A 26,392-nucleotide genomic window follows, 5' to 3' on the forward strand; every position below is an offset into this window, starting at 1 on the left:
CTTCTCTGGAGAACAAGTCTAAAACAGGTTGGCAGTTTGAACCCACGAGCTGCTCCTCGGGAGAAAGATATGGTAGTCTGCTTCCATAAGATTTACAGCCTTGTAAACCCTATGGGGCAGTTCTACTCTGCCCTATAGGGTCGCTATGAGTCATAACCGACTTGTCGCAGTAAGTTTGGTTTGGTTTTAATCTTTATGGAAGCAGGCTGCCACATCTTTTTCCCATACGGTGGCTGGTGGGTTTGAACCACCAACCTTTTGGTTAGCAGCCAAGCACTTAACCACAACTCCTTGCAAAAAGATAAGGAGATACTAAACTTTGCCAATAACTGGGGAAATACAAAATAAAATAACAATGAGATACCATTTTATATATATCAGATTAACAAAAATTAGTATGTTGAATAATACGAAATATATGGGGAAATGAGAATCTTCATGTAACGCTGACAACCACCAACAGGGCAACAGGCAAGGGATTGGAAATGAAGAATAAAGGGAAACCAGTGAAGTCTTGGAAAGACAGATTCTAGTGAGCCATTAAGTGAGGAGCAGGATTTACCTACCCTCTATTCCTTGAGGTCTTAAAATTCATGATACAGTAAACAAATATTTATTTAACTTTTCCCAAATTTTTATTCCTTGAGGTCTTAAAATTCATGGTACAGTAAACAAATATTTAACTTTTCCCAAATCACTAGATGTTTAGGTTGCTGCCAGTTTTTCACTACTGAAAATGGTACAGCTAAGATCCTTTGCATATAAATCTTTGAATTTCTGATTCTTTCTCTAGATTACTTCCTAGAAATATCTTAGAATTTTCCTAGGTATTTGCATAGAAAGGTAGTGCTGGTTCAAAGGGTACAAACATGAAGGTTTCTGATACCTAATGCCAGAGTCCTTCAAAAGAAAGACTGAACCATTTAATGCCACAAGCAGCATGAGTGGCATCTCAGTGTATTCCTGCCAATAAAGTAGTATCTTTTTTTAATCTTTGCCATTTTCAGCAGATGAAACAATATCTCATTGTTTCAACGGGGTGTTTTTTATAATTCGTAAGGATAAACTTTCCCTCCCATATTTATTTGCAATCAATAATCCCTAGCCAGTGAACTGCTTGTGTCCTTAGCCTATTTTTCTACTAGAGTTTTTATATATGCATAATTTTATATAAAAACCAAAACCAAACCTATTTTTGTCAAGTTGGTTCCAATTCATACAGACCCTACAGAACAGAGTAGAACTGCCCCACAGCGTTTCTAAGAAGCAGGTGGTTGGAACTGCTGACCTTTTGATTAGCACCCAAGCTCTTAACCACTATGCCACCAGGGCTTCATAATTTCATATGAGCACTTCTATATTAAGTCTATTCATATTAAGATAGTAGATTCAAATATTTTCTCCTACTTTGTTGTTTGCTTTTTAATTTTGTTTAATGTTCTTTACATAAGTTAGTTTTTTTATTCAGTCTACTAAATTTTTTCTTTGTGATTTTTAATTACTGCTTTTTTGCTTAGAAAATCCTTTCTGATTCAGAGAAAAGACAAAAAAAAATCACTATTATTTTCTTCTCATTTATGTTTCAATGTTTTTGAATATTGTGAATAATTTCTTTTAAAACCTGTCTAATATGCCCTGAGGAAAGAGGTGGTCAGAGGGTAAGTGGGATGCCTGATGGTTCTGCTGCAAGGCCCTGACTAGCAACCTGCTGGAAAAGTATTAATTTTCCCCATAAATTTACTCATTTAGAACTAATGTCTGTTTTTCATTTGGAATTATTTTGGTTTTTTAAGCTGTGCATATTTTACATGAAAGAAAATAAAATTCATTATGGATATCATGCTGTTTGCAGCACATGGAGACAAACCAGTATTACTCACTTAAAATAAAAACAAACAAAACAAAAAACTAGAATTGCCAGGCTCAATTAACGACCAATTGAATTATGGGATCTGAGTTCAAACTTTAGTTTTCATTGTGACATTTATTTACCAAGAACATCTTCGCTCACGATAATTCACAGAGGGCACGCCGGGAACGAAATGACCTAAATAACCCTGGAGTTAAAATATTTACTCTGATATTCCTGGTGCCACTCAGATTCTGATGGATTCAGAAAAGTTTACTGGAACTATTCAATCAACTAATTAAAATAGGTAATAAGTTAAATTAATAATCGCTAATAAGAACAAATCTGTCTTGGAAGAAGTACAAACAGAATACTCCTTAGAAGCAAGGATGGCGAGACTATATCACATATTTTTGACATGTTATCAGGAGGGACAAGTTCCCTGGAGAAGGACATCATGCTTGGTAAAGTACAGGGTCAATGAAAAAGAGGAAGACCCTCAACGAGGCCGAATTGACACAGTGGCTGCAACAATGGACTGAAGCATAACAACAATTGTGAGGATGGCCCAGGACTGGACAGCGTTTGGTTTGTTGTACACGGGGCTGATATTGAGTCGGAACCGATTCAACAGCACCCAAGAATGAGTTAAAGTTATTAGTGTTGCACCTTTAGAAGGTGTCCATAAGGCCTCTCCAGAGAGATTTTTAAAAGGAAACAAAAGGAACATAGCCTGCTGTGATTAGACATACCTGTCCAAATGAAAGGCTGCTACTTCTGCATTGTGTCTATCATAACCAGCATAAGGTTCCCCTTCTACCACATAGTCTCGGCTATACCTGCAGAGAGAATGGGAAGCACAGATGTAGGCATGAATTACATCAGGACCAGAGATGACAGTACAACAGGTAGAATATAAACTTGAAGGAGTCAGATTCTGCTCTATAAATACCTTCTCTATCGACCCTGAGGACAATCTTTAATGAGCACCAATTCCTGTGGGGGGTAGGGTAAAGACGAAGTAGAAAAGTAAACTAGAATTCCGTATCTACTTCAGCAAACATCCTATGAATAAATCATGGGAGATACTACTTTTACTACTATAAAGGGCCTTCGACGTTTCTGATACTGGTTAAGTAGAGCCATGAGATAATTTTCCGGAAGGCATGGACCACCTTTGTATCTCCAGCGAAATGCTAGGACTATAACCCTGTTGCCTTCCAGTCAACTTAGACTCACAGTGACTCCACGCAGTGAAGAGTACAACCGTACTCCATAGGGTTTTCATGGTTGTGACCTTTCAGAAGCAGATCATCAGGCCTTTCTTCCAGGGTGCCTCTGGGTGGCTTCAAACCATCAACCTTTCAGTTAATAGCCACATGCTTAATCATTTGTGCCACCCAGGACTCCCGCTGGGCCTATGCAAACCAAACATGTTGCCATCGAGTCGATTTCGACTGATAGCTACTCTACAGGACAGAGTAGAACTGTCCCAGAGGGTTTCTAAGGCTGTAATCTTAGAAGTGAAGATGTCAAGACTTCCTCCCACATACTTTGGACACATTATCAGGAGGGACCAGTCCCTGGAGAAGGACCTCATGCTTGGTAAACAACAATCTTTACAGAAGGAGATTGCCACATCTTTCTTCCACGGACCAACTGTTAGGTTCGAACCACCAGTTCGAACTGGTAAGCAGCTGAATGCTTACCACTGTGCAACCTGGGCCTAAGTAGGTGCTTAATAAATGTTTACAAAAATGTTTATCAGATTGAACTGAAGAAATGAAGGGAACTTTGGCTACGGTAAGGCTTATAAGATTAAATCTCTTGGATAAAAGTGGTCCAGAGGTTCCTCAGTTTTTGTCAATGAGCAAAGGTGTCTTTAAAAAGTTGCTTATATAACCATTCTCTTTGTCTCTTTACGATGATGTAGTGGAAGGGACACTGGGCTGGGCGGGATGGCAGTGAGAGTCATCACCTGACCAAGCAAAGCCCTTCTCCTTTCTGGGTTTCAGATTCCTTATCTATAACATCAGGAGCTGAATTAACTGCATTTCAAACTGCATTCCTAAGATTTTACATCATTTGCATGACAGGAACAAAAGAGAATGAAAACTGGCTTATTTCTTCCTACTTATTATTAAAAAAGGTACAATTTTAATCTGTTAATGGCAAAAGAAAATATTTAATTCACCCATGACTACGGCTGTTCACCTGCCTTCCATTTTCTGAATCTAAAGGAGCCCTGTTAGGCTTTACTAGGGAACTGCGAAATGAAAATGAGTTGACACTGAAGCAAAGAAGAGCAGCTCCACTAGTGCCACTCTCCAGTGGTGAGACAGCTACGTGGAAGTGGAAAACGCGCTTAGCCTGACTTCCAACTTAAGTGACCTTAGAATATAAAGTGCAACAATGTCCACAAAACACATCTTCAAGGCAAAGTGATGAAACATTTACGTTAGAAAACAGCCGCGAATCACCATCTGACTGGTCAACAGTCTCTCTCAACATGGTCAATACACTCAAATGTATTTTTTTGTCTCTAGTCTCAAAGATTTTTTAGGCATTAGACCGGCTACTTCCACAATAAAAATTCCAATTTTAAAGTACCACTGCAGCAAAATCTGATACTATTCAAGCAGTTCTCGCTGTATTACAGCTGTGGGCCATCTGTAGAGTGAGGGGACAGTCCCTGAATACTTGATTTGTCGGGAATCTAGTGGAGCCACAGGAAGGCATGGTCATATGCAGTCCATTCCTTCCAGTGAGACATCAGCGAGCTTTTCAATGCTTCTAAAGGCTGCTTGGAGTGAAATATAAAGCCCTAGGGGCATCCAGGGACTTTGGGGGTGGGGGTGGGTCAGGGAAGGAAAAAAGAAAGGAGTAAGAATCCAGAAGAAAGAACTGCACTGCAATCAGGTCTGAATCCTTGGCTCCTGCTTTGGCTGCATGAAATAAGGAGTCCGATAACTCTCTGGATTTCATTTTCCTCATCTATAAAATGAGTAGACAGATGAGTTGATCTCCAAGGTTCCTTTCAGCGCTTCCTAAGATCACTCGCTCACTTCCGCCCACTCCTAAGCCCCTGCTGTCTTGTTCCTTTTGCACCATGACTGCAGCTTTTGCCTGTGAAAATCAATTTACTTCCACAATGGATACAGCTACATTGAAGGAAAAAAAATCACTTTTATAATGTAAGGCAATATGTGTACATAAAAGTGTCACCGTATTTCCAAATACATCATCTACCCATATCTTCTATCTCTGATACGGCCTGGACAGCCAGGCTCCAGAAAGGCGAACACCACAAGTGTTCAGAAGGTGCATGTCTGGACTCAGCCATATGGATTAGATCCTCCTCTCAGCAGAGTGATCCATCTTCAGTCACAGACACAGCAGCAAAATTCATACAGTAACTGCCAATAAATCATTCCTATTCTCCTGGTGAAGGATATCAGAGTCTGACCAAGGACTTTACCTAATTTGCACTTACAGTAGAGTTAAATAGCCTCCTTGGCCCTGGGGGTCAGAATAGCAATTTACTGGGTGTTTAAGGACTGGAGTCAATTTCTGCAAGCATTTAAATCTACACCCACCTTCCCCAGCCTGCAATAGTACCTGGTGTCAAGCAGCACAGGCCAGTGCATGCAGTGACTGAGGGCTGTCACCCATGGCAGGGGCCATGCAGCTTGCTGGGTGTGGGAGGGAAGGGCCCTGGAGCTGGGAAGGGACGTGAGCTGTTCAGGAGACAATTGGGGCCTGGGGGACCAATTTGGCAGACAAAGCCAAAAGGGAGGACAAGGCTGGGGATACAGAGGAAGACCAGGCTGTGAGGGGTTGACCATTAGGCCGTGGAGGCTGGGTTTTGTCTGGTAGGCAGTGGGAAATCCCTGGATGCTTTAAAGCTGAGGAGCACAGGATAATATTGGTATTTGGGAGAAGAATGGAAGTAGTTTTCAGGACAGTTTGGAAGAGGAAAGTAATGGGAAGGTTGTATGGAGGAATGTAATGGGAAGCGGGAGTAGGAGATACGAGATGAAGCAAGCTGTGACTAAGGTTGGCTTACACGTTTACCTGCCACCACCTTCCCTATTCACCAGCCCGGCCTCTCCTCTTTCCACTTATACCTTGTCTGAGCACCCCAGGCCTACGTGCAGAGCACCTGGGCTAATACTGCTCACTATCAGGAGTATCTACCTTCTAACACTTCCTGCTGTCCCATCGTACCTCAATTCTCCAGCGTGGAAGGGTATGGAAATGATCTCCTCTTATTTAAATACAAAATGCCCAAAACTCTTCTCTTTCCATATAAGTTAACCTTTTGTTTTTAGTTTCTCTTCTTTCTATCACTCTGCTACAAACCAAGAAGTCAGGAATAATGTTTCAAAACTAAACTGGTGATTTTGGATGATGGGTGCTCCATAGCATCACACTTCCAGGAAAGCAAACAAACAAACTTAGAGGATTACATGTGTGTGGTGGAATACAAACTGCTCAGAACTCTGACGGCTCTGGGTTCAAACCCCAGCTCCACTGGTTACTGCTGGGTGACCTTGTCAAAGTATTTACTCTTTCTAAGCCTCAGGTTTTTACTCTGAAAATAAGAGCTGTAAATGCCTACAGCTGTGATAAGGGTTAAAGCATCGATAGATAGAAAAGCCTTACTATAATGCTTGGCACACAGTGTGCATTCACAGACATTAGCTCCCAGTGAGCACATAACCATACTCTTCCCACTTTACCTGCTAATCAGACTTCCTATTCTCTAAAAGTCTACTGCATTTTTTTAATTCTCCTAATTTCCACATCTTCTATTTATCATGCCTCCCAGCTCCAGGTAATCGTAGATCCCTTTCACTCCTGGCTACCTTTTATCTACCTATTAAAAAAAACCCATTGCTGCTGAGTTGATTCCAACTCATGGTGACACCATGTTTGTCAGAGCAGAACTGTATTCCAATGGGTTTTCAACAGCTGTAATCGCATGGAAGTAGATCGTCAGGCCTTTCTTCCACAGTGCTGCTGGGTGGATTCGAACCACCAATACTTCCATCAGTAGCTAAGTGCAAACCATTTGCACCACCCAAGGACTCATTTATCTATCTTTTCAAAAAACCAAAAGCCCACTGCCACTGAGCTGATTCCAACTCACGCAACCCCACGTGTTCCAGAGTAGAACTGTACTCTAGGATTTTCCATGGCTGGACTCTTATGGAAACGAGCCTTGGTGGTGCAGTGGTTAAGTACTCGGATGCTGGCTGAAAGGTCAGCAGTTTGAACCCACCAGCTGCTTCAGGGAAGAAAGATGTGGCAATCTGATTTCATAAAGATTTACAGCCTTGGAAATCCTATGGGGCAGTTCTACTCCGTCCTAAAGGGTTGCGAAGAATCGGAATCGACTCGATGGCAAAGGGAACCGGAATCTTGTGGAAGTACTGGTCACCAGGCCTGTCTTCCACAGGCTGGGTGGATTTAAACTGCCAAACTTTCGGTTAGTAGCCAAGTGCAAATCATTTGCTCCTCCCAAGGACTATCTACCTGAAGTTGGGTAATAAAGGGAGCTGGGCCAACTACTCTGGTCACAGTTGAATTTTGTATGTCTTTTCCCCATATTCTCCCAATCCAGCAGGAAACCCAACAGTACGTGTTATAATTTTCTCAAAAGCTCCACTGAGGAATGAAAAAATGTTTATTACACAAAGAATTTTAGACTTTACAAACTTTGAGAATATCCACTGGTAACTAACTCCTGGCAAAGGATATATATATATATATCACCATCATGTTAACCTATTTCAAATTCATATACGACAGAAAACAATTCTTAAAAAATTAACTATACTACATAATCGCCACACAAATTCTCCCTTTAGATCCCTACAGAAGCCCAAAGGGATCACTGTCTGATGACATACAGTTCAGCCTACTTCAGAGTCTGGCCTGAGATGGAAAATCAGAAAACTAAAATGGCGTAGTTCTTCGCTTAAAACAGGTGAAAGAATCATAACTCCAGCGGGGAGAAAAGGGGCTTTAGCCACCCACCCCAAACCCTCTCCAACTCTGGGCAACTCCTACTCTATAGCACCTCAAGACATATGGTTATCAGTCTTTACTTGGACACTTTTGGCAGCAAATTGCTTATTTCCTAACCAACTCATTTTGTCTCTCTAACACCTGATAGTAAACTCAAACCAAACCTACTGCTGTCAAGTCGATTCCAACTCATAGCGACCCTACAGGACAGGGCAGAACTGCCCCATAAGAGTTTCCAAGGAGCGCCTGGCGGATTCGAACTGCCAACCTCTTGGTTAGCAGCTGTAGCCCTTAGCTACCTGATAGTAGGTATTTGATAAATTAAAAATCAAGAATAGCTCTACCTGTCAAAAAGTTCAGTCCTAAACAGAACCAAAACTTGTCCCTGCAGGTCTCTCCTACTCAAAGAATGATAAAACGTTTAAGAGCTAGAAGTCTGCAGCTCTTCTGGTCTACCCCTCTCACTTTACCAAAGAGAATTCCAGGAAAAGGAGATCAACACTCTTTTATAAATCCCAAGTTAAATGAATGAACCAACTCATGGATATAGCTGCCAAGATGAAGACTTACCGCTTAGGTTTGAAGACAACTTTCTGTCCTCCTTCAAGTATCAGTAAGGCTTTCAGTTGCGTCCCTTTATAACCCACATCAGCTTTAATGACTTTCTTGGTGGCCATGGCGTGCATGATGGCCCCCAGCTCTGGTGTCTCTTCAGGGTACACTTCCCGGGGAACCACCCACTGAGCCGCAATCTCCCAGGGAGACTGCAAGGTGTGGTCTAGCTTGGGCTCCAGCTCCACCCGTAAGCCAGCCATCATTCGGTGAAAAGCCCTCTGGTCCTCCCGGTTGGCAGCTGATGTATCTAAGTTGTCAATCAGGAAAACTTTGGTGAAGATAAAGATGACTAGGAGAATTGCTAACAGCACAACTCGCTGCTTTAGCTTCATGGTGACCTCTTCTCCTTCTCCCCTGACCCGATCTCTCTCACTTATCAAGGAGAGCTGGGGACGATGGTTAGCAAGAAGATTCCATGATTATACACACTGGTCCATTTCTTCACTGAAGTGCCTCCCACAATTCCTGCAAGCCCAAGTATAAAGCAAAATTCAATCAGAAATTCTATCCTTTCACCCTTGAATCTTTCACAAGCTTCTATTACTTACCCTTTCAGCCTGGTTAATCTTATGCCTGAGGAAGCACAATAATTTAAAATTAACTAGTCCAGGAAAGGACCTAATAGGTAAGAACCCAATATGCTGAGAATTTAAAAGCAAATATTCCTGTCTTAATTGGAATGCAGAGCCACCTAGGAGGACTCATGCTGAAAACATACATTTCAACCTTTATTATATATTCCCATAATATGGCAACTGGCCTGCTACAGATGCCTAGTAACCAATATAGTGAGAAAAAGCACCATAAAAGCCAAACATTAAGATATACGTAACTCCTTAACTTTCATTTATACCTTTTAAAATCCACAGAGGACTTTTGAACATTGAAAGCCACCAACATTTGGTAACTTTCCAGTTCTTATCTTCTCCAAGTACAAGTTTTATGACATGTTGGAAGACACAGGAAAGTAATAACTCTTTGGCTAATCTAAATATCCAGCAATCCTGGATGTGTCACATCTGCTGTTCCCGCATTGAAGTGCAACACCCACACACGTGTCTCTACTTAATCAGTCCCCACTCATTATTTTTCAAAATTAAAATCCCTGTAAAATATGGATAATCAAATCCAGATAAATTTTGTAAAGGAAAAACATATCCCATCATCATCTGGCTCTTAGTAGGACATGACCAGAAAACTAATGAAACCTGGACTTCCAGCAACACTACTAAGTCTGACTGGACTGGCAAATAACAAGGATATTGGTGCCGCAGACACAAAGAAATGCTCCTCCCAGTGTGGGGCTCACCATTCTCTGGGCAATTCTCAAGCTAAAAGATTCCAAATACAAGATTTTTGCAAGGGTGTCAACACACAACTCAGGCTCATTTGCATGCGGACAGACAGGTTGCTTTCCATGCCACAGGGCCATTTAAAACATGCACAAGCTTGCTCTCCTACGTGCCTCCAGAAGAAGCACAGAACTGGGGAAAGCCAGAGATGACAGGAAGACAACAGGGTGCTGTTTCACTCTCCAATTCATCTGACAACTCAAGCCATTAATAGAAGAAACAAAACCAATACTGTTGTTAGGTGTGGTCGAGTCAGTTCCAACTCATAGTGACCCTATGTACAACAGAACAAAAACACTGCCTGATCCTGCGCCATCCTCAATCCATCTCATTGGGGCCTTCCTCTTTTTTGCCGACCCCTACTTTACCAAGCATGATGTCCTCCTCCAGGGATTGGTCCCTCCTGATAATATGTTCAAAGTAGATAAGACGAAATCTCGCCACCCTTACTTCTAAGGATTGGGCAAATAATTCGGGCTGAGACACTCCCACCCAAACTTTGGAGACTGCTCACCTAATAACACCCGGAAATGCATTCAAACAGCCTCCTGGAGCAACGGTGTGTTCTAAGGGCAACACTTTGCAGGGAGCTGGGGAACGTGCAGTTTATTACCAGTGATTAGCCACTCTGTTCCTGTAGATCCTCATGAAGGACGCTAAAAGCGAGAGGTAAATTCAAACCTTAATTAGCCCCAGCCACCTGTTTTATTTTGGCACCATCTCTCAGGAAGTATATAACATTATTATTACCAAAACAAAGGCAATTCGAGCGCATCCAAAATCTAATTGTGACGGTATCCAGTTTGGTGTGAAACTCAGTAACACAGTTCCTGTGATCACTGATAACAGCAGTGCGGAGACGGCAGATTTCAGAGATTTTTGCTGGTTCCAACACCACCTAAACCACACATCATCTTCAACCATTTGCTCAACAGCACACGTCAGGCTGCAGTGATAAAAGGCAACGTGGAAATCTAGCTAGGTCAGCAATCGCTTCCTCAGCACCTCCAGATACAACTACTGACAAATGCAGTACGATTCTGGCACAAGGGCCTCAGGTGAGCAAACTTTCAGTTTTTCTAAAACATCCTTCGGGCTAGAGTATGATTAACCCAGAAACCTTTATTGGTGTTGCTAATTTCAGTTAGAATAAAGAGAAAGTCCTCCCTCACGCACACGACTCGACGGCAGTGGGTTTGGGTTTGCCCAGACATTTAGCATAAAGGTTAAGGCATAGTGGTTAAGTGCTACGGCTGCTAACGAAAGGGTCAGCAGTTCGAATCCGCCAGGTGCTCCTTGGAAACTCTATGGGGCAGTTCCACTCTGTCCTACAGGGTTGCTATGAGTCGGAATCGACGGCACTGGGTTGGGTTGGGTTTGGTACGCAGTCAGAAGTTCTAGCACCTCCAACATTCAGCTAAAACAAATCATTTGAATTCGTGTGCTTAAGTTTTGAAATTTCATTACCTTTTGAAAATGCCTCAGAACACATTCACTGATCCAGCGTTAAAACCATTCATCCACTCAATTTGGATAGAAATTTATATTAAGCTAAAAAAATATTAAAGAGTTTAACTGTTACGTTGTTTCATTATTTACCTCTGCAGCTTAGCCATGAGGACAGGTTAAAAAAAAAGAGGCCGAAAAAGTTTGCATGTTTGTGATTAGTCACCATATCCTGGTAGAACGAGGAAGATCATGATTTGGTCAATGTTCTCTACAAGTCCCTTCGTTTCCACGGCCACTGACCCAATCCAGTGCTCATCACCTCCTAGCGGAACCACTGAATGAACTGACTTCTGGGCCTCCAGGTTCTCCAATCCAGCGTAGATAATGCAGCCAAAACCACTTTACTAATCACTAACCACCTTTCATACTTACACATTCCTTAACAAGCTATTCAAGGCTTCCCTAAATGGCTTCAATTTCTTTGCTAGGCACCACTCTCATTGTCTTCTCACCTTCAGCCAAAATGGACCAATTAAACAGGCTCTGCCCTGTTTGGTTTTTTGTTTTTGGCCCCCGCCCCCCCCGCCCCCGGCCCTTGACATGCAGTTGCCCCTTGCCCTTGCCATTCCTCACACCTGGAATCCCCTCTTTCTCTTACCGTTTCTTCCCATGTCCTCCTGTTTAAAACCTATCTTTAAAGGCCCATTTCCAAGGCTGTGTTTCTGGTTTCTCCCCACACTCTACAGTAACTTCTCACTCCTTTCAACAGTCCTTAACTACATTCTGCCTTGTGTAACAGCTTCTTGCACGTAATTCTTAATTCCCATAACAGAATCTTGGCTCCTTAGTTCTCTTAACCATCTTTGCCTTCCCCGTAGCACAGTAAGGATGCCTTACTGACCTAAACTGAACAAATTACTACAAATAAAGCTTTGCAAATATCTTAGGATTCCGATGTTAAATCTCCTTTGGCATTCAGTATTAAATGAGTATCAACTGGCACCTTAATGCTGGCAGACAGTTGTCAGCTATTCTCCTTTTTTGGCGGGGTGGGGAGGGCAAGCTACTTCTTTGCTAGTATCCTCACTACTAGCAGGTTTCAGAGTACAGGGTCTCTTTTTCTGAGGAAGTAATGACAGTTCATAAAGTGGTTTTCTTTTAGCTAGGAAGCTGCTGCTCCTTTATCCCACAGGGCAAACTCAAAGCTGTTTGAAGGATTTACAATGTAGAGATCATAGTGGAGTATCTACAAAAAGTCTATGAGCTTGTGGGACTCCTGTTCCAGAAGAATGTATGATGTGGAATAATTCCATGTTCTAATGATGGTATACTTCTTATCTTTAGAATGATCCTTTCACCCTCTGCGCTTGAGAGAGGGAGGAGTGCCCAAGCCAGGGTTTCCATTCTATATTAGCTTTCTCTCTTATTTGAGACGAGCAGCATACCATACCCTCTGCAAACTGAGCTTCTAAAAGGATCCGCCATTTCAGATCTAAGGAAATTAAAGCAAAATCACTGGGTACATTCCAAACTATTCAGAAAAGTTCACTTGTAATCCCAAAGGAATCTGCCTGCCTTTTTTCATGCCCTTACCTCCTCCCATAAATGCCTCAAAGAGTCTAACACTGTCCAGTTATATTACGGTCATTTATCTTAATGTTTCTATTTTGTGGGACTGAGCCTACCTCAAAGAACAAATAGGCACACGCAAGGTAATAACTCAAATTATGTTTAATATAAAAAAAAAAGGCAGCGCAAATGGTACATTTAAAAATAGTTTTCACACCAAAATGCAGCATGAACGCCCAGATTGGAACTGTAGAAGGTAGACCTTTAGAAAATTTTCCTACTTAATCTTGGTTTTATTCTCAGCTCTGTAAGCTAAATGGGGCTTGCTTTAAAGGCTCAATTACTTTCATTCTATACACACACACATACAAACACTACACATGTTTGATAAAGGTTTTATAAGGACAAACTTATGACTATAAAATTGCTTTGGGAGAGGAGATAGAGATTCCACAGAAAAATGTGAGAACTAAGTCTGATAACTAAGAATCCGGCTGACGTTTGGAGGAACATATAAAGGAAAATATGTCAGTGCGGAGGCCTGTAAGTCATGGCATGATGGATGAGGTTCAATGTACACAGTTGCTGAGGAACATAAGAACACCTGACCTCACACTTACTACCTTCCTAGAGGTTCCCACAAGCCACCAGTGAGGTTCCAAGCCCCATAATAGCAGTGTCCCCTTGAATCTCCCTCTGATTAAGAGGTAACTTCACACTTAACTTCTTAGGTCACACAATGTCCTCTATGGCTTTACTTTTGTGTCTGGCACCTCAGCTGGCATGGCCAGAATAGCAAGGACTGGCTGGGTCCCTCTCCATAAGGGTCTCTCTCATCATTCAGTAGGCTTCTGTATATGATGGCTAAATAAAAAATCTCAACCTTTGCTCACAGAAACTAAAAGTGTAAGTTTTAGTAATAACCTTTTTGCATGTTTCCAATTCAATGGTCTAACCAAGTTCTTGCCACATGAATGAACTATAACATGCCTTGTGAGTGTTAAGCATGACAAGGAAAATGTTCAGTATGAACATTTCCTACAGAGGGCTATCAACAAAGATTTGTGGCAAGGGCATGGAATTTATTAAACAATTACTGTGAAACCTATGAGAGCTGGAACTCCACGGCACTGCCTTGTTTTTCTGGGTCTTACAAGTTTCCCAACTTTGACAGGGTGCAGTCTTACCACTTTTCTGTAGCTCATTTTAGTGAAAAATATTTTAGTTTTCCTTCTCTGACAGGTCTCTGCCTGACCCAGGTTCTGGCTTTCACAGGTTTTACTGTTTGTTTTTTTTTTTTATATAATCATATTTACTCACACAATCTCCCTGCCCTTGATCCTGAATAGGAACTACAAGGACCAATCTACAAACTTCTTCCTTGGTAACCATTGGTTTCAGCAAGCCTCTGAAGATTCAGTGGGTACAAGCAGTAAGAAGCGAATTTAGGTAAGAGTTTTCCGGTTGATTATCTGTAAAGATGGACACTGCCTTCCATCAAGAGGTAGAGTCTATTTTTCCTCCCCCTAAATCTGGGCTGGCTTTGTAATTTGCCTTGACCAACAGAATGCTGCGGAAGTGACTGTGTGCCAGTTCTGGGCCTAAGCATTAAAGCAGCTGGCAGCTTCTACTTTTGCTCTTTCGGGATCTAGCCATCACATAAGGACGCTCAGGCTAGCCTACTGAATGATGAGAGGCCTATATGGAGACAGGGGCCCAGCCAGTCCCAGCTATTCTGGTCACCCTGGCTGAGGTGCCAGACACAATAGAGGACATTCCTGCCCCAGATGAGGTCCCAGCTGAACATACTCACACATGTGACCCCAGCCTGTACCATGTGGGCAGAAAAGCCAACTAGCTGAGCCCTGCTGAGCTACATATTTATGAGAAATAATAAATTACTGTCTTAAGCTGCTAATATATAGGGTCGCTATGAGTCAGAATCGACTCGATGGCACTGGGTTTGGTTTTTTTTGGTTAAGCTGCTGAATTTTGGGAAGGTTTGTAAATCAGCAATAGATAAGTATTACAACTCCTTATTCAGTATTCATCCTTTTTAAGATCCCTCGCCTTTGGCTACTGTCCAGTGTGGCAGCCTGGAAAAAAATCCAATATTCTCACATCTATTTTAGCCCTATCAACTATTTGGGGGATATTAAAAATACCAGGGAAGAGGACATAGGGAAATAAATTGTGTGATTAAAAGCAACTCTCCCAGGGAGGGGGAAAACATTAAATTAGCCACTGAAAATAAAAACAGACTAGACTGATAATAAATTGTCAGGTAATATTTGTAAATGATTCTTAGTGCCTTCTACAAAGCAAGAAAATCATTATTAAAGTTATACGCCATTTCTACTTCTTTTCTGCCTCCACTATAGATGTTTACGGAGATACATAATTAAGGTCTTTCAAAGGTAACAGAGGAAGAAATAGACTCTCAACTGGAATATTTGCTAAAATCTATTTACATACTTTAGAGCCCTACTCAGTCCTGTACAGAGCAGTCAAGGCTAACCTCACACACACACACACGACTCACATGTTCAGTTTATAAAGCCTAATCTTTATAGTTCAGCCGTAACCTAAACGGCAGCAAAGATCACAATCCATCAGTACAAAACACATGTGCCCGTTTTCACCCTGGGCTGAGTCTGACATATTGCTCCTTTGTTTTTTAACTGGTAGTGCCATTAGAGCAATGTGCTACATTATTAGCTGTTAAGAGTTTCCATCTCCTTCCCCCTTGAAATAATGCAGTCTTTCCTGATGGTTAGTGGCAATGATTAGAAGTAAAATTAAGAGCATTCAGGTATCTTTCCACTTCGCATTGTGTGCTTCTATCCAGGAAGTCAAAACCTCCAATACTGAACAGCATCAAGTGTTTATTACCTGAATAAATCGCAAGTACAGTACCCAGAGAAAACCAGCCCACTCCTGCACGGCCACCCGCTGCCTGCCACAACAGCACATCCTTCTTCCTTTTCATCTTCAAATAAGAAGTCTTCACTAAAAATAAAAACCAATGCCAAGTGTCATCATTAATCAGCATTCCTATGTATGTTTTTTCCTTCCTGGCTAATTCTCCACTCAAGAAACAGCTTCTTCATTCACCTTCTTATTCTCGGTATAAGTAAGCTCTTCTATAGCAGAGTGGTTAAGGGCACGTGCATCGGATTCAGAATGGAAAAGGCTGAATGCCTGCCTTACCACCTACCGTGGGGCCTGAGAAAGTGATTTAACTAACCTCTGGGCCTCAGTTGCAGCATGCGAAAAATGGAAACCAGAGCATATTACCTGATTCACAGGGTTGCTGTTAAGAATGAATGACATTGCTACAGGTGCTGTGCTAAGATTAGTACCTGGATGACCCATAGTAATCGTTCAGTAAGTGTTAATCATTATCTTACCATAAATCCAAAGATGATCTCCTGCGAGGAGAACGAATGACAAAGAAAACTACCCTGACTGGAGTCAACATCCCATACTTTGTCTTCTCAGTTACATAATCAGGAACTGAATACACACATTGCATTGCTAAGAGTTTAAGGGTAATTAGTTGTCTTGAATCCATAAACCAAACCCTTTCCCGAGTTTGAGGAGCAGATAAGACCAGGCAAAAAGACATTTTCAGAGTGGGCACCACGTGAAGTAGAAGACTGGGAGGCTGTGTTATTAATCTCACCAGCCTGTTTCTTTTCTCTATGACGTTCAGTTCTACTACATTCAATGTAACTGAAACAGATGGGAAGCATGAACTTGTTCTATGTTAGAAAAAGGTTGAAAGAGAATGCCCTTCACAATATTCTTCAGCTTGGAAAATTAGCTCTGTGCTTTAAAGATGACAGCTTCATATGTCCTAAAAAGTAAAGCTCTTAAGAGCAACTTAGAGTTACTGGTATAAAAAATCTGATTCTTATAGTCCAATTTGGTCCCAGCATTGGATTTTCCTCACTGTTTTCATTTCCACTTAAACAGTTGTATCTATAAACTCAGAATCTCGTATGTGAAATCCTCTAATAGTCCCCTGTGAAGGATGCCAACCAAAATGATTACCGGGCATTAATGAGGCATTAAGGTAGCCTTTCTTCCTGGGTGTGAGAGTACAAATGGAACAGATATTAAAGAGTGTTTGTTCCCTCTTTGAAAAAAATTTAATTCCTATACCTCACCCCATTTAACCCTTGATTTAGAGCAACTCTCTAGCACTCTTCCTTGGGCATGGGGATGGGACACTTAGCTCATACTGCTGGTGAGATTTATTCTAAAAAACTAATATAGGCAGTGCACACTGATCTAGAAACTCTAGAAACGTCTAGGAATTTGCATTCTGCTTTAAATGGGCCAGGTATAACGAAGCTTCCTAGGTTCTAGATGTTTCACTGCCCAAGCTGTCGGTACATAACCACCACTTAAGGCTATCTTATAGAATACAATTCCTGTATAGTGTGGAAACATGGAATTTTAAATAAAATAATTTAAAGCAGATTTTCTTATGCTTTCCATTGTTACTGTTCATCTCACTACAGCTCTTGAAAAGGTATATAAGCTTTACACAATAACACCTCACATTTTAAACCTTATGTTCTAGATTGTATTAAGCCACACAGGCCACACAAGATCACTTTCAGAAATAGTAGAACCCCAAGCAGGTCTGTGCTGCAATTCTGGCTGGGCAGCTTCAAGTATGACCACTTTGTAAATATGAATATTTTCGTTCATTCATCCATTCTTGGCATGCCTGTCTCTACTATACTGGGTATAGGGAACATGTTACCCTCTTTGTTTTCCAAGTAACCTAGCACAATGCAAGGCATATGAGAGGTACTCAATAAATGCTTGTTGAATAAAAGAAGTGTAGAGCAAAAGAAAAACGCCTTTATAAGAATTTATTCTGAACCATCAATTCTTTGATTTAAAGATGGCCCGTTACTGACATGGGGAAAATAAGCCCTGTAACAAATTCATATATACAGTACAGTCAAAATGCTGAAATATATAATATGCATATCAACTTTATACGCTCAATTTAAAACAGCTGCCTTCTGTATACCTTTCTTTCACCTTTCAAGGCCACTGCTACTGCTAACCTGGTTCCTTGTGGTGGTTCGAAGTGGGAGCAGACACCAATCTAGAAATGCCAAGAGGAAGAATGGAGATGGCCCAGGACACTACCCAGGAATGAAGCAAGACAGGGCTGGAACCAGATCTTCACGTATTTTTGGCAATGCTTTCTGAAATGAGAACCAACGCTAGTACTTCCATATTATTTTCTTTTTTCTACAGAAAGAACTACCGAAACATAAATGTACCTATACAGAACTTAAGTTCACTACCTAAACCAAGGATGAGAAACAAGAAATAAACAAAAAAGGTCTTTGGGCAGCCAAAACAGTGGTTACCAAGTTCATACACTAATACTCAGACAAAAGCCAATAGACTCCAGTGCCTATTTAGCCGTTTGACATTCAATTTCAGGAGGCAGTTATCTTGGTTCCTACTCCACAGAAGATCAGAAGCTGTATATTTAAGAGAGGGCGGCAGGGACACCAACAGCAGCAAAAGTACAGCTTTCCCATCCTGGAAAAAGAGACAGACTGACTATAAAAAGTATATATAAGAATTCAAAAAGCAGGATGAACAAACAATCTACATATTTCAATCACCTCAAAGCATCACTTGATCATGTCAGTAATTGACACTGGCAGTCATTACCTTGAATCAACAAAATAAGGTTACAGTATATTGTTTAAAAAGGAAACAAACTATGTAATACATTATAAAAAGTTTTTCTACAAAAAGTGTAGCTAAAATAAGAACTATGGCACAAAATACCCTATTTCCTAACAATACTAGGTAAATGCAGTGTGTTGCTAAAGCAGAAAGTCAACATTTGAGAGCACAGAATGATAGGCATCTTCTACTTTGTTCTGCCCGCTTTCCCACCACCAAAACCCACTGCCGTTGAGTCGATTCCGACTCATAAATCCTTGACATTTTCTAATGTACCCCAAGTAAAAACCCCTCCCAAGGGTTGTTACCTGGCCAGAAAATGTGGACCCCAAACATACACCAAAGCTCAACGTTTCCTTTCTGCATAAGCCTCCATTTCTCAGAATGGAATGACACACTCACCTCAAGATTCTTCAAGTCCAGAGCTAGGCGTACTTTTGTTTTTGATAAGAAAGACAAAAATCAGAAGTGAGATCTGTGCATTACATTCTCTTCTAGGCGATTCTAGCAGTCACGTTGACACTGTAGGCTGGTCAGAAGCTGGCTTCAGTAGTAGAGTAAGACCTTCTGCCCTGCACACCAGGTCCATGCCACTAAAGAAATCATGCAGTGGCCTTGAGGGTTACAGAGGCAACTCAAGGAAGGAGGAGAGTGAGAAATATACACATGCGGAAGGAGGAGCTGCTGGAGAAGCACCTCACCCAAAACCTGTTGCCCTTGAGTCAATTCCATCAAGTATTAGTGTATGAACTTTGTAACCAGTATTTGGGCTGCCAAAGAACTTTTTTGTTTCTCATCCTTGGTTTAGATAGTGAACTTACATTCTGTACAGGTGCATTTATGTTTCAGCGGTTTTTTCTACAGGACAGAGTAGAACTGCCCCATGGGGTTTCCAAGGCTATAAATCTTTATGGAAGCAGACTGCTGTGCCACCAGGGTTCCTCAAGAAGCACCCTCTCCTATTTTGTCTCTCCACATGAGGTACAAGAATATGGGCAGTCAAGATCAATGCCACTGGCAGGGCCAATACCAAGAGCTCTAGATTCTTCTATTAATGCTAAAGTATTGACTACCAAGCCAATGGCTTAGGTGGCCTAGCCAGAGGAGGTGCAAGTCTGTGAAGCCACATCTTACCTGAGCACTACAGGCTGCTCCCAGGCCTGCATGTAGCTGGAGAACCATATAATCATAGAATCTCAGGCAGCTCCAGCAAGTAAAGGTCTTTTCAGAAACCCATCTCAACAGAATATTTTCAACAGGAATCAGAAATAAATTTTCTTGGTTTTTGTTTTGACAAAAAGAGGAACTAAACAATTTAATACAATCACTAGAATATTTCCCCTACACCCTACTGTTTCCCATTCATTCGTTCAACTAATGAATATTTCCTGCATGCCTACTATGCAGTAGGCACTGTTAGGTGCAGAAAGAAAAGTATGCTGATTGTCGTAACTATTAAAACAAACTGTACTGTCTCATGCTAACTGTGGTCCCCATCCCAATTCACAAACCATCTGGCACTTAGTCCCACAGAGTGACCTTACGTCCATCATCAGAAGATTCTCCTTTTTGTTTGCAACTGCGACCAAAGAATACAAAGAGAACCTACTTTTTCTATTATGAAATGGTAGCGATCACCAAGAGACCACTGTGGTTAGCTATATTAAAAAGTTATCAATTCAAGAATGGAAGGATCTTGGGTTTATACCACTGAAATGACAGTCACACAAAGTACAGGAAGCTAAAAGTAAAGGAAACAAAGAAAATTTCATTTAGAAATTCAGAAAAGATAAAAAGCAGAAGCTTCAAGACAGTGTCAAAGAGTTGAAATCTACAAATGGAAATCAACAGAATTTCTAAAAATTATCAACTCAACATAAAACAGTTCTATGATATAAAGGATTGTGAAAAATAAAGATAGAAATAGTGATTTTTTTTTTGTTTGCTTCCTAGTCCAAAGTACCCAGGAAGATAAAGTAGGGCATATGTTTTCATTCTTTAACCAAAATGTAGTGATTTGCCTACTAGTTCTAAAGAAACAAACGGAACAAATCAATCTCACATTTTTACCAGCCAGAGAGATGGAAAGTGGTGAACTCCAAGATTTCTCCATCTTTTACCTCCATCCATTTCTATTGTTGCACTTTATTTAGTAGTGAGGCTGAGTCTGAATTACTTGCTTGTGCCTTTTCATTCCCCTTGTTTTTCTTTTTTACCTTTTTATTCTCCTTTAACAAGCACCTTCAAATGTGGAAGGGCCTCCTGTTGACTCTATTACATGGTTCTAGGGTCCAAAGTACAATATCTTCACAAAGTTCAGAAAAGTTATTACTGGAAAACATTACTTTTAAAATCTAACTTAGATTGTTTTTGAGCCTAGGCAAACAATTTAGCATCTTTAACATTTGTACCTCAATTTCTCAAAGACATGTCCTGGTGACAAATAATATATATGGAAATGCTCTAAGTTGCTTAGCTCAAAGGTCCTGCATACACTCATGGAATGTTTGTAAAACACAAGCATACTGAGGTCTCTAACCCAATTAAAAAAAAAAAAGTTAAATTTATACATGAATTTATAACACAAGGAGGATAGACATAGTAAACAACAATGTTAACTTTATCAGATTACAGATTTATAAGTCCCAGAATTTAAAAGCTAAAAGACCCAGAGTCCAACCTCTTTTCAAGATGAGAAATCAAACCTCAGAAGGAAACTGGCTGGGTGGGGATGATACTGATACCTGGCTCCTGTCTCTGTAAGTAGCAGTATCAAGCATCTCTCATTCTCCAAATTACAAACTCCTCACCCATCCAAATGGTGACATGGTCTTTAAAAAAAAACTATTGATTCCATAACGACTAACCATGCTCTGTCCCCTCCACTCTCCCTCCAACATCCTTCTCTGCCCACCCGGAGACTTGCACGTAACAGAAGTGTGATTAAACAGAATCTCTTATCAGACTCCACAATCAGGGATGAAGCTTGACAACTGCTCACATTCATCGTTAATAGCAACGCTTTGGGTCGCTCTTAATCGTGGGGCCATCACACCCGGAAACGAAATCTCAAGCGCAACCCACTGTGGAGTACCCTATCATTTCCTTAAGTTGTGCCCGACTGCGAGCGCGGGACACAAGCCCCGAACCCAGGGCACTGCCGCCCCCGCCTGCAGGTCGCTTGCGCTTCTCGGCCACGAGGCGGGCCCGGCAGGGACCCAGCGGGCGCGCGCCCCTCCCCAGGCCGCAGCAACGGGCGCTCGGAGGGACGCGAGGGCGGCACCTGGGCCAGGCGCCTCCATGGACCGCGCCCGGGCGCAAGGGCTGGTCACTAGAAGGACCCCGGGCGGCCCGAGGCGCCCCCAGGTAAGGCCCGCGCCTCCGTCGGGGCGGGGAGGAGCAGCCGAGGCCGCGTCCCCTCAGCCGTGACCCGCGAACGCCCGCAGGAGTGCGGCACCCGGCCTGTCTCCACGGCAGGGACCCGCCCGCGGCTGCTCCCGGACCCCTCGGGCGCGAGCGCCCGGCCCCTCAGGGAGGCTCCCCGCCCCCAGGCGGCCGTTGCCCGGCGCGCGCCACGCACCGCGCCCCGCCCGCGTGCCTGCCCACACTTTCCCGCCCGTCGGGCCGGGGCAGGGGTCGCACGCCCGCCCCCGCGCCCGTCCCCGCCCCCGCCCCCACGCCGCTCACCTGCCGGGCCCTAGGCTCGCTCCATGGCCGCCGGCGCGGTGCGGCGCGGCCCGGCCGCCCCCGCCGCCTCCGGGGAGGGGCAGCCCCACGCCGCGCTCACCGCCTCCAGCCGCCGCCGCCACTGCGGCTCCCGCCCATCCCCGGCCGGGCCATTCCCCGGCCACCTCTCCCTGCGCAGAGCCGGCCGTCCCACACCCACCCCCTCTCCTCGCAGCCCCGGGCTGTTGGTACCGTCCTAGCGTAACGCCTTCCTCGCGACCAATCCAAGGGCTCACTCGGCGCGGCCCCGCCCCCGTACTCCGGTGGGCGGGTCCTACTGACCGCGCTCGGGACTGCCCCTCTTTAACCCATTCCGTCCCGGGCTGGGACCTCTTCACCCTTTATCAGCGCCAGCTCACCTCCGTTTCTACTTCATTTCCCCGCCGCCCTGCCCCGCTTACATAAACTGGCCTCTCTCTTGCCTTGCTTTTTCCTTCTCGCTCGTCTTGGGCAGATAGGCAGCCAGGCAACGGGCCTGGAGAGTTGGAGTACCCCGGCCAACTTCTATTTGTGACAAGCAATTTCCCTTCTTTTGCCCTTTTGATTTACGGGACTTCTGCCTGGAAGTTCTGCCTATCCAAAGAGGCCAGCCAGCCTTCCTACACAAATTTCTTTTCCCTCAAACCAGAGCACAGTTCCTTGCTACAAGCTTTTAATAGCGTTTAACAAAATTGTGATTAATTTACTATATGATTAGCTGTTTAACGGCTGTCTCTTGCACTGGACTACGTGTAAGCCCCACGAGGGCAGGGTCGTTATGCCTGGGTGAGTCTCTAATGCCCAACACCCAGTAGGCTCCCAGTAAATAGTTTGAATGAAAGATTCTCGCTTCCCCTAAGTTCTTTACACTGAGTTCATACAGAGTGTCTGTGTCATGGATTATATTGTGTCCCCCCAAAATATCTGTCAACTTGGATAGGTCATGACTCCCTTGTATGGTTGTCTACCATTTTATCTTCTGATGTGATTTCCCTATATGTTGTAAATCCTATTTAATTTAATTTTATAATAATTTCATTTAATGTAATAAGATGGATTAGCGGCAGTTATATTTTATAATAATTTCATTTAATGTAATAAGATGGATTAGCGGCAGTTATATTGATGAGGCCTACAAGATTAGGTAATGTCTTAAGTCAATCTCTTTTGAGATATAAAAGAGAGAAGTTAGCAGAGAGATGGGGGAACCTCATACCACCAAAAAACCAGTGCCAGGAGCAGAGTTCATCCTTTCAACCTGCAGTTCCTGTGCTGAGGTGTCCCCAGACCAAGGGAAGATTGATGATAAGGACCTTTCTGCAGAGCCAACAGACAGAGCCTTCCCCTGGAGCCAGTGTCCTGATTTCGGACTTCTAGCCTACTGGGCTGCGAGAGAATAAACTTCTCTTTGTTGAAGCCATCCACTTGTGGTATTTCTGTTACAGCAACAGTAGATGACTAAGACAATCTGCTTACTATATAATGCATTCATTCATTCATTCACCATTTCCTAAACTTAGTGTGTCTGACTCCAAAACATTATAATGCACATTTCTCCATGGGATAAGATGTGTGATGGGGAAAAGACCGAGCTGACACCTTTTCAGATTACATCGTTCATTTAAGCAGCAAGGTATAGTGGGAAGAACTCCTTACTGACTTTATGATACTGAGCATGCCACTTAACCTCTCTGAGCATCCATGTCCTTAACAGGAAAATGAGTTAATCATAGTCTCTACTTCAAAGAGTTGTTATCAGGCTTATATTAGGAAATGTGTGGGAAAAGTACTTTTCAAGTTGTTGTGTAATATTAGTTATTATTCATGTATGTGTTTACTATCAAGAGATCCTAGAGAAATAATTGGGTTGGTTACCAGCCCCTGACAGTCTACTTAGGGAGGCAACCCCTCTGAAGGAAGCATTAATCACTGCAAGGAGTGTACAGTCATGTGCAGAAGGCATTGGATAAACCTTTTTCTGGATATAGTTGAAAAGGATTAGGAATCTTTTCTGACCATGGATTACACAATCCTTGGGAAAATGAGCTGTACGGTAATGAGAGTCTAGTGTATATCTCTAAACAGGAACATTAGTCTACCTACAGACAGCTAATCCCCTTGAACCTTGCTCATCACATCCAGAGATCAGAAAGCAAAAGGGTAAATCAACAGTTCCCTAAGACCCTTTACCTTTCTTGCCTGTAACTGACAAGGATGGCGAGCTGGACTCTCCTACTGTCACTGCTCAGAAGGCCAGCCTTCTTGCTGCCTCAGCTTCCTGGACAGATGAGTGCCTGTCTTTAGGACTTTCAGCTGCCAGACAGACACCCTTCCTCCTCTCTGTCCTCAGAAAAGAAGAGCCATGGGCCTCTGTGTCAAAGGCTTTCAGACGGCAAAGTTGTTCTGTCCCTCAGTTTTCTCTTCACCAGGCCACATTACCTAGGCTCTTTGTGATTGTGCCTGACCCTTCACGACTTGCGTTTCTCCTCCCTCCTCCTAATATGGGTCTTATTTCCCAACCAATCAACAGCCACTGTATTCTAGGTATTTAGCAGGTACAGTCATTTAAGAAGGGGACTCTGCCATCAGAGGGTTTGTATCACCAGCACACAGGAAGCAGCTGCAGGGAACACGGGACACTTAAATTTTGCAGCACAGACTCTGTGATGGCTGAAAGAATCAGAGTCCAGGAAGACAATGTGGGTTGGTGTGTCAGGGAAGGAACTTGAGATGAGCAAAAAACAGGTGAGAGAATAGAGGGACATTATGAACCAAAGTCAGGTAGCACCGCGTGAACTTAGAAACACATATCCTCAGCAGATGATCCATGATGGAAGAACCGTTTGTTCACTCATTCATTTAATGAATATCTACCAAGTGCCGGGCACTGACCTAGAGCCAGGCCATGCAAAGGTGAAGAAGGTCTGATTTTCATCCTTTACAGGCTCACAATCTGTCATTGAGAAATAGAATGAAAAGTCAAGCAGAGCCCTAGCAGGAAGATCTGAGCACTTTGCTAAGACCCCCAAGATGCTTCTCTCACTCTGTGATGTGTTGTGGTTGCAGGTGTCTTTATCTAATCTCCCGTTCCCCTCTCTATCCCCTGTTACCAAACTACAAGGCTCTTTAGGACACAAATTACAACTTTATTTCATCTTTATTTTCCACGTGTGGAGTGCCTCATGCAGAGAACCTTCTTCATGTGATGTGTTGAAGTGCACTGAGTTGAAACCAGGATTGGAATTTGGCGGGTCCCTCTCCAGCCAAGAACGGCGTGGTTCTGTTGGTTATTAGGCCCTTGAGTGAAACCCTCCAGTGGCATGTCTGTGACCTGCTGAATGGGACAGAAACTCCTCTGCTTGCATTCACGGTCCCAGTCCACCTTTTCAGGCCCGTGGTCTGCTAATTCCTTACCCTCTGCCCTAAAGGGCCCACTTGCCCTCTGCACACTCCCTGTCCTCCATCCTCCACCCCTATTGGTATGATCACACCGGTTCTTCCTCCTGCACTCCCACTTCACCCCCACCCCAGGGTCCACCCATGAAAATGTTACATGGCTCTCAAAAGCCGCTTGCTCATGTAACCTCTCCTGACCTTTCCAACTGTGTGTGCTTTCCTCTGCTTCTGAGATCCAGTACTGTCTTTGCACCGCTCTTGTGGTATCGTTTATATTGAAGCCTTTGGGGCTATATCTGACCCCGTTCCACTGGACTGTAAACCCCTTGAGGCTGAGGACAGTGCTTTATTCATGTCTGTGTCTTCTGTAGCACTAACACTGTTCATGGCACATGGTACACACGCAACACTTGAAAAAAGAGAGTTTTAGGAAGAGCAGGATTGGCTGAGGTGGGAAACCAGGAGCCCTGGAGGTTTCTTTCTTAGCCCTATGGTAGGTGTAAACATTTTCCTTGAACTGTTTCAGAATTTCCAAATCTCTGCCGATTTGTAAGCCCCAGGACTCAAATAACAGTCCCACAACCCAAAGTATAAGATCTCGTGGTGCCTGCACACACAAACATAAAACACACACAGATTATTTTAACCCAATTAGTACACTCACATTGATGGGTCCCATTAAAGCTAATTA

General features: G+C 43.0%; 1 protein-coding gene across 4 annotated transcripts in view; it reads right to left on the minus strand.

Moving 5' to 3' along the window:
* Window positions 1–22,354, minus strand: part of FAM20B (FAM20B glycosaminoglycan xylosylkinase) — a 46,329-nt gene extending 23,975 nt beyond the window's left edge. The window contains exons 1-3 of one of the 4 annotated variants that reach the window (XM_003410871.3): window positions 22,288–22,354; window positions 8,453–8,962; window positions 2,602–2,688 (exon numbers count right to left, since the gene is read on the minus strand). In XM_003410871.3, coding sequence (XP_003410919.1) covers window positions 2,602–2,688; window positions 8,453–8,829 — 464 coding nt within the window. In that variant the 5' untranslated portion in view covers window positions 8,830–8,962; window positions 22,288–22,354. Of the gene's footprint in view, window positions 1–2,601; window positions 2,689–8,452; window positions 8,963–10,363; window positions 10,804–17,957; window positions 21,778–22,287 lie in introns of those variants that run through there. The other 3 variants (XM_010590987.3, XM_023549231.2, XM_023549233.2) reach the window with 3 other exon arrangements.
* Between the last annotated feature and the right edge of the window lie 4,038 nt (window positions 22,355–26,392).

This window comes from Loxodonta africana, chromosome 25 (genome assembly GCF_030014295.1).
Source record: "Loxodonta africana isolate mLoxAfr1 chromosome 25, mLoxAfr1.hap2, whole genome shotgun sequence".
In the NCBI taxonomy this organism is placed as follows: domain Eukaryota; kingdom Metazoa; phylum Chordata; class Mammalia; order Proboscidea; family Elephantidae; genus Loxodonta; species Loxodonta africana.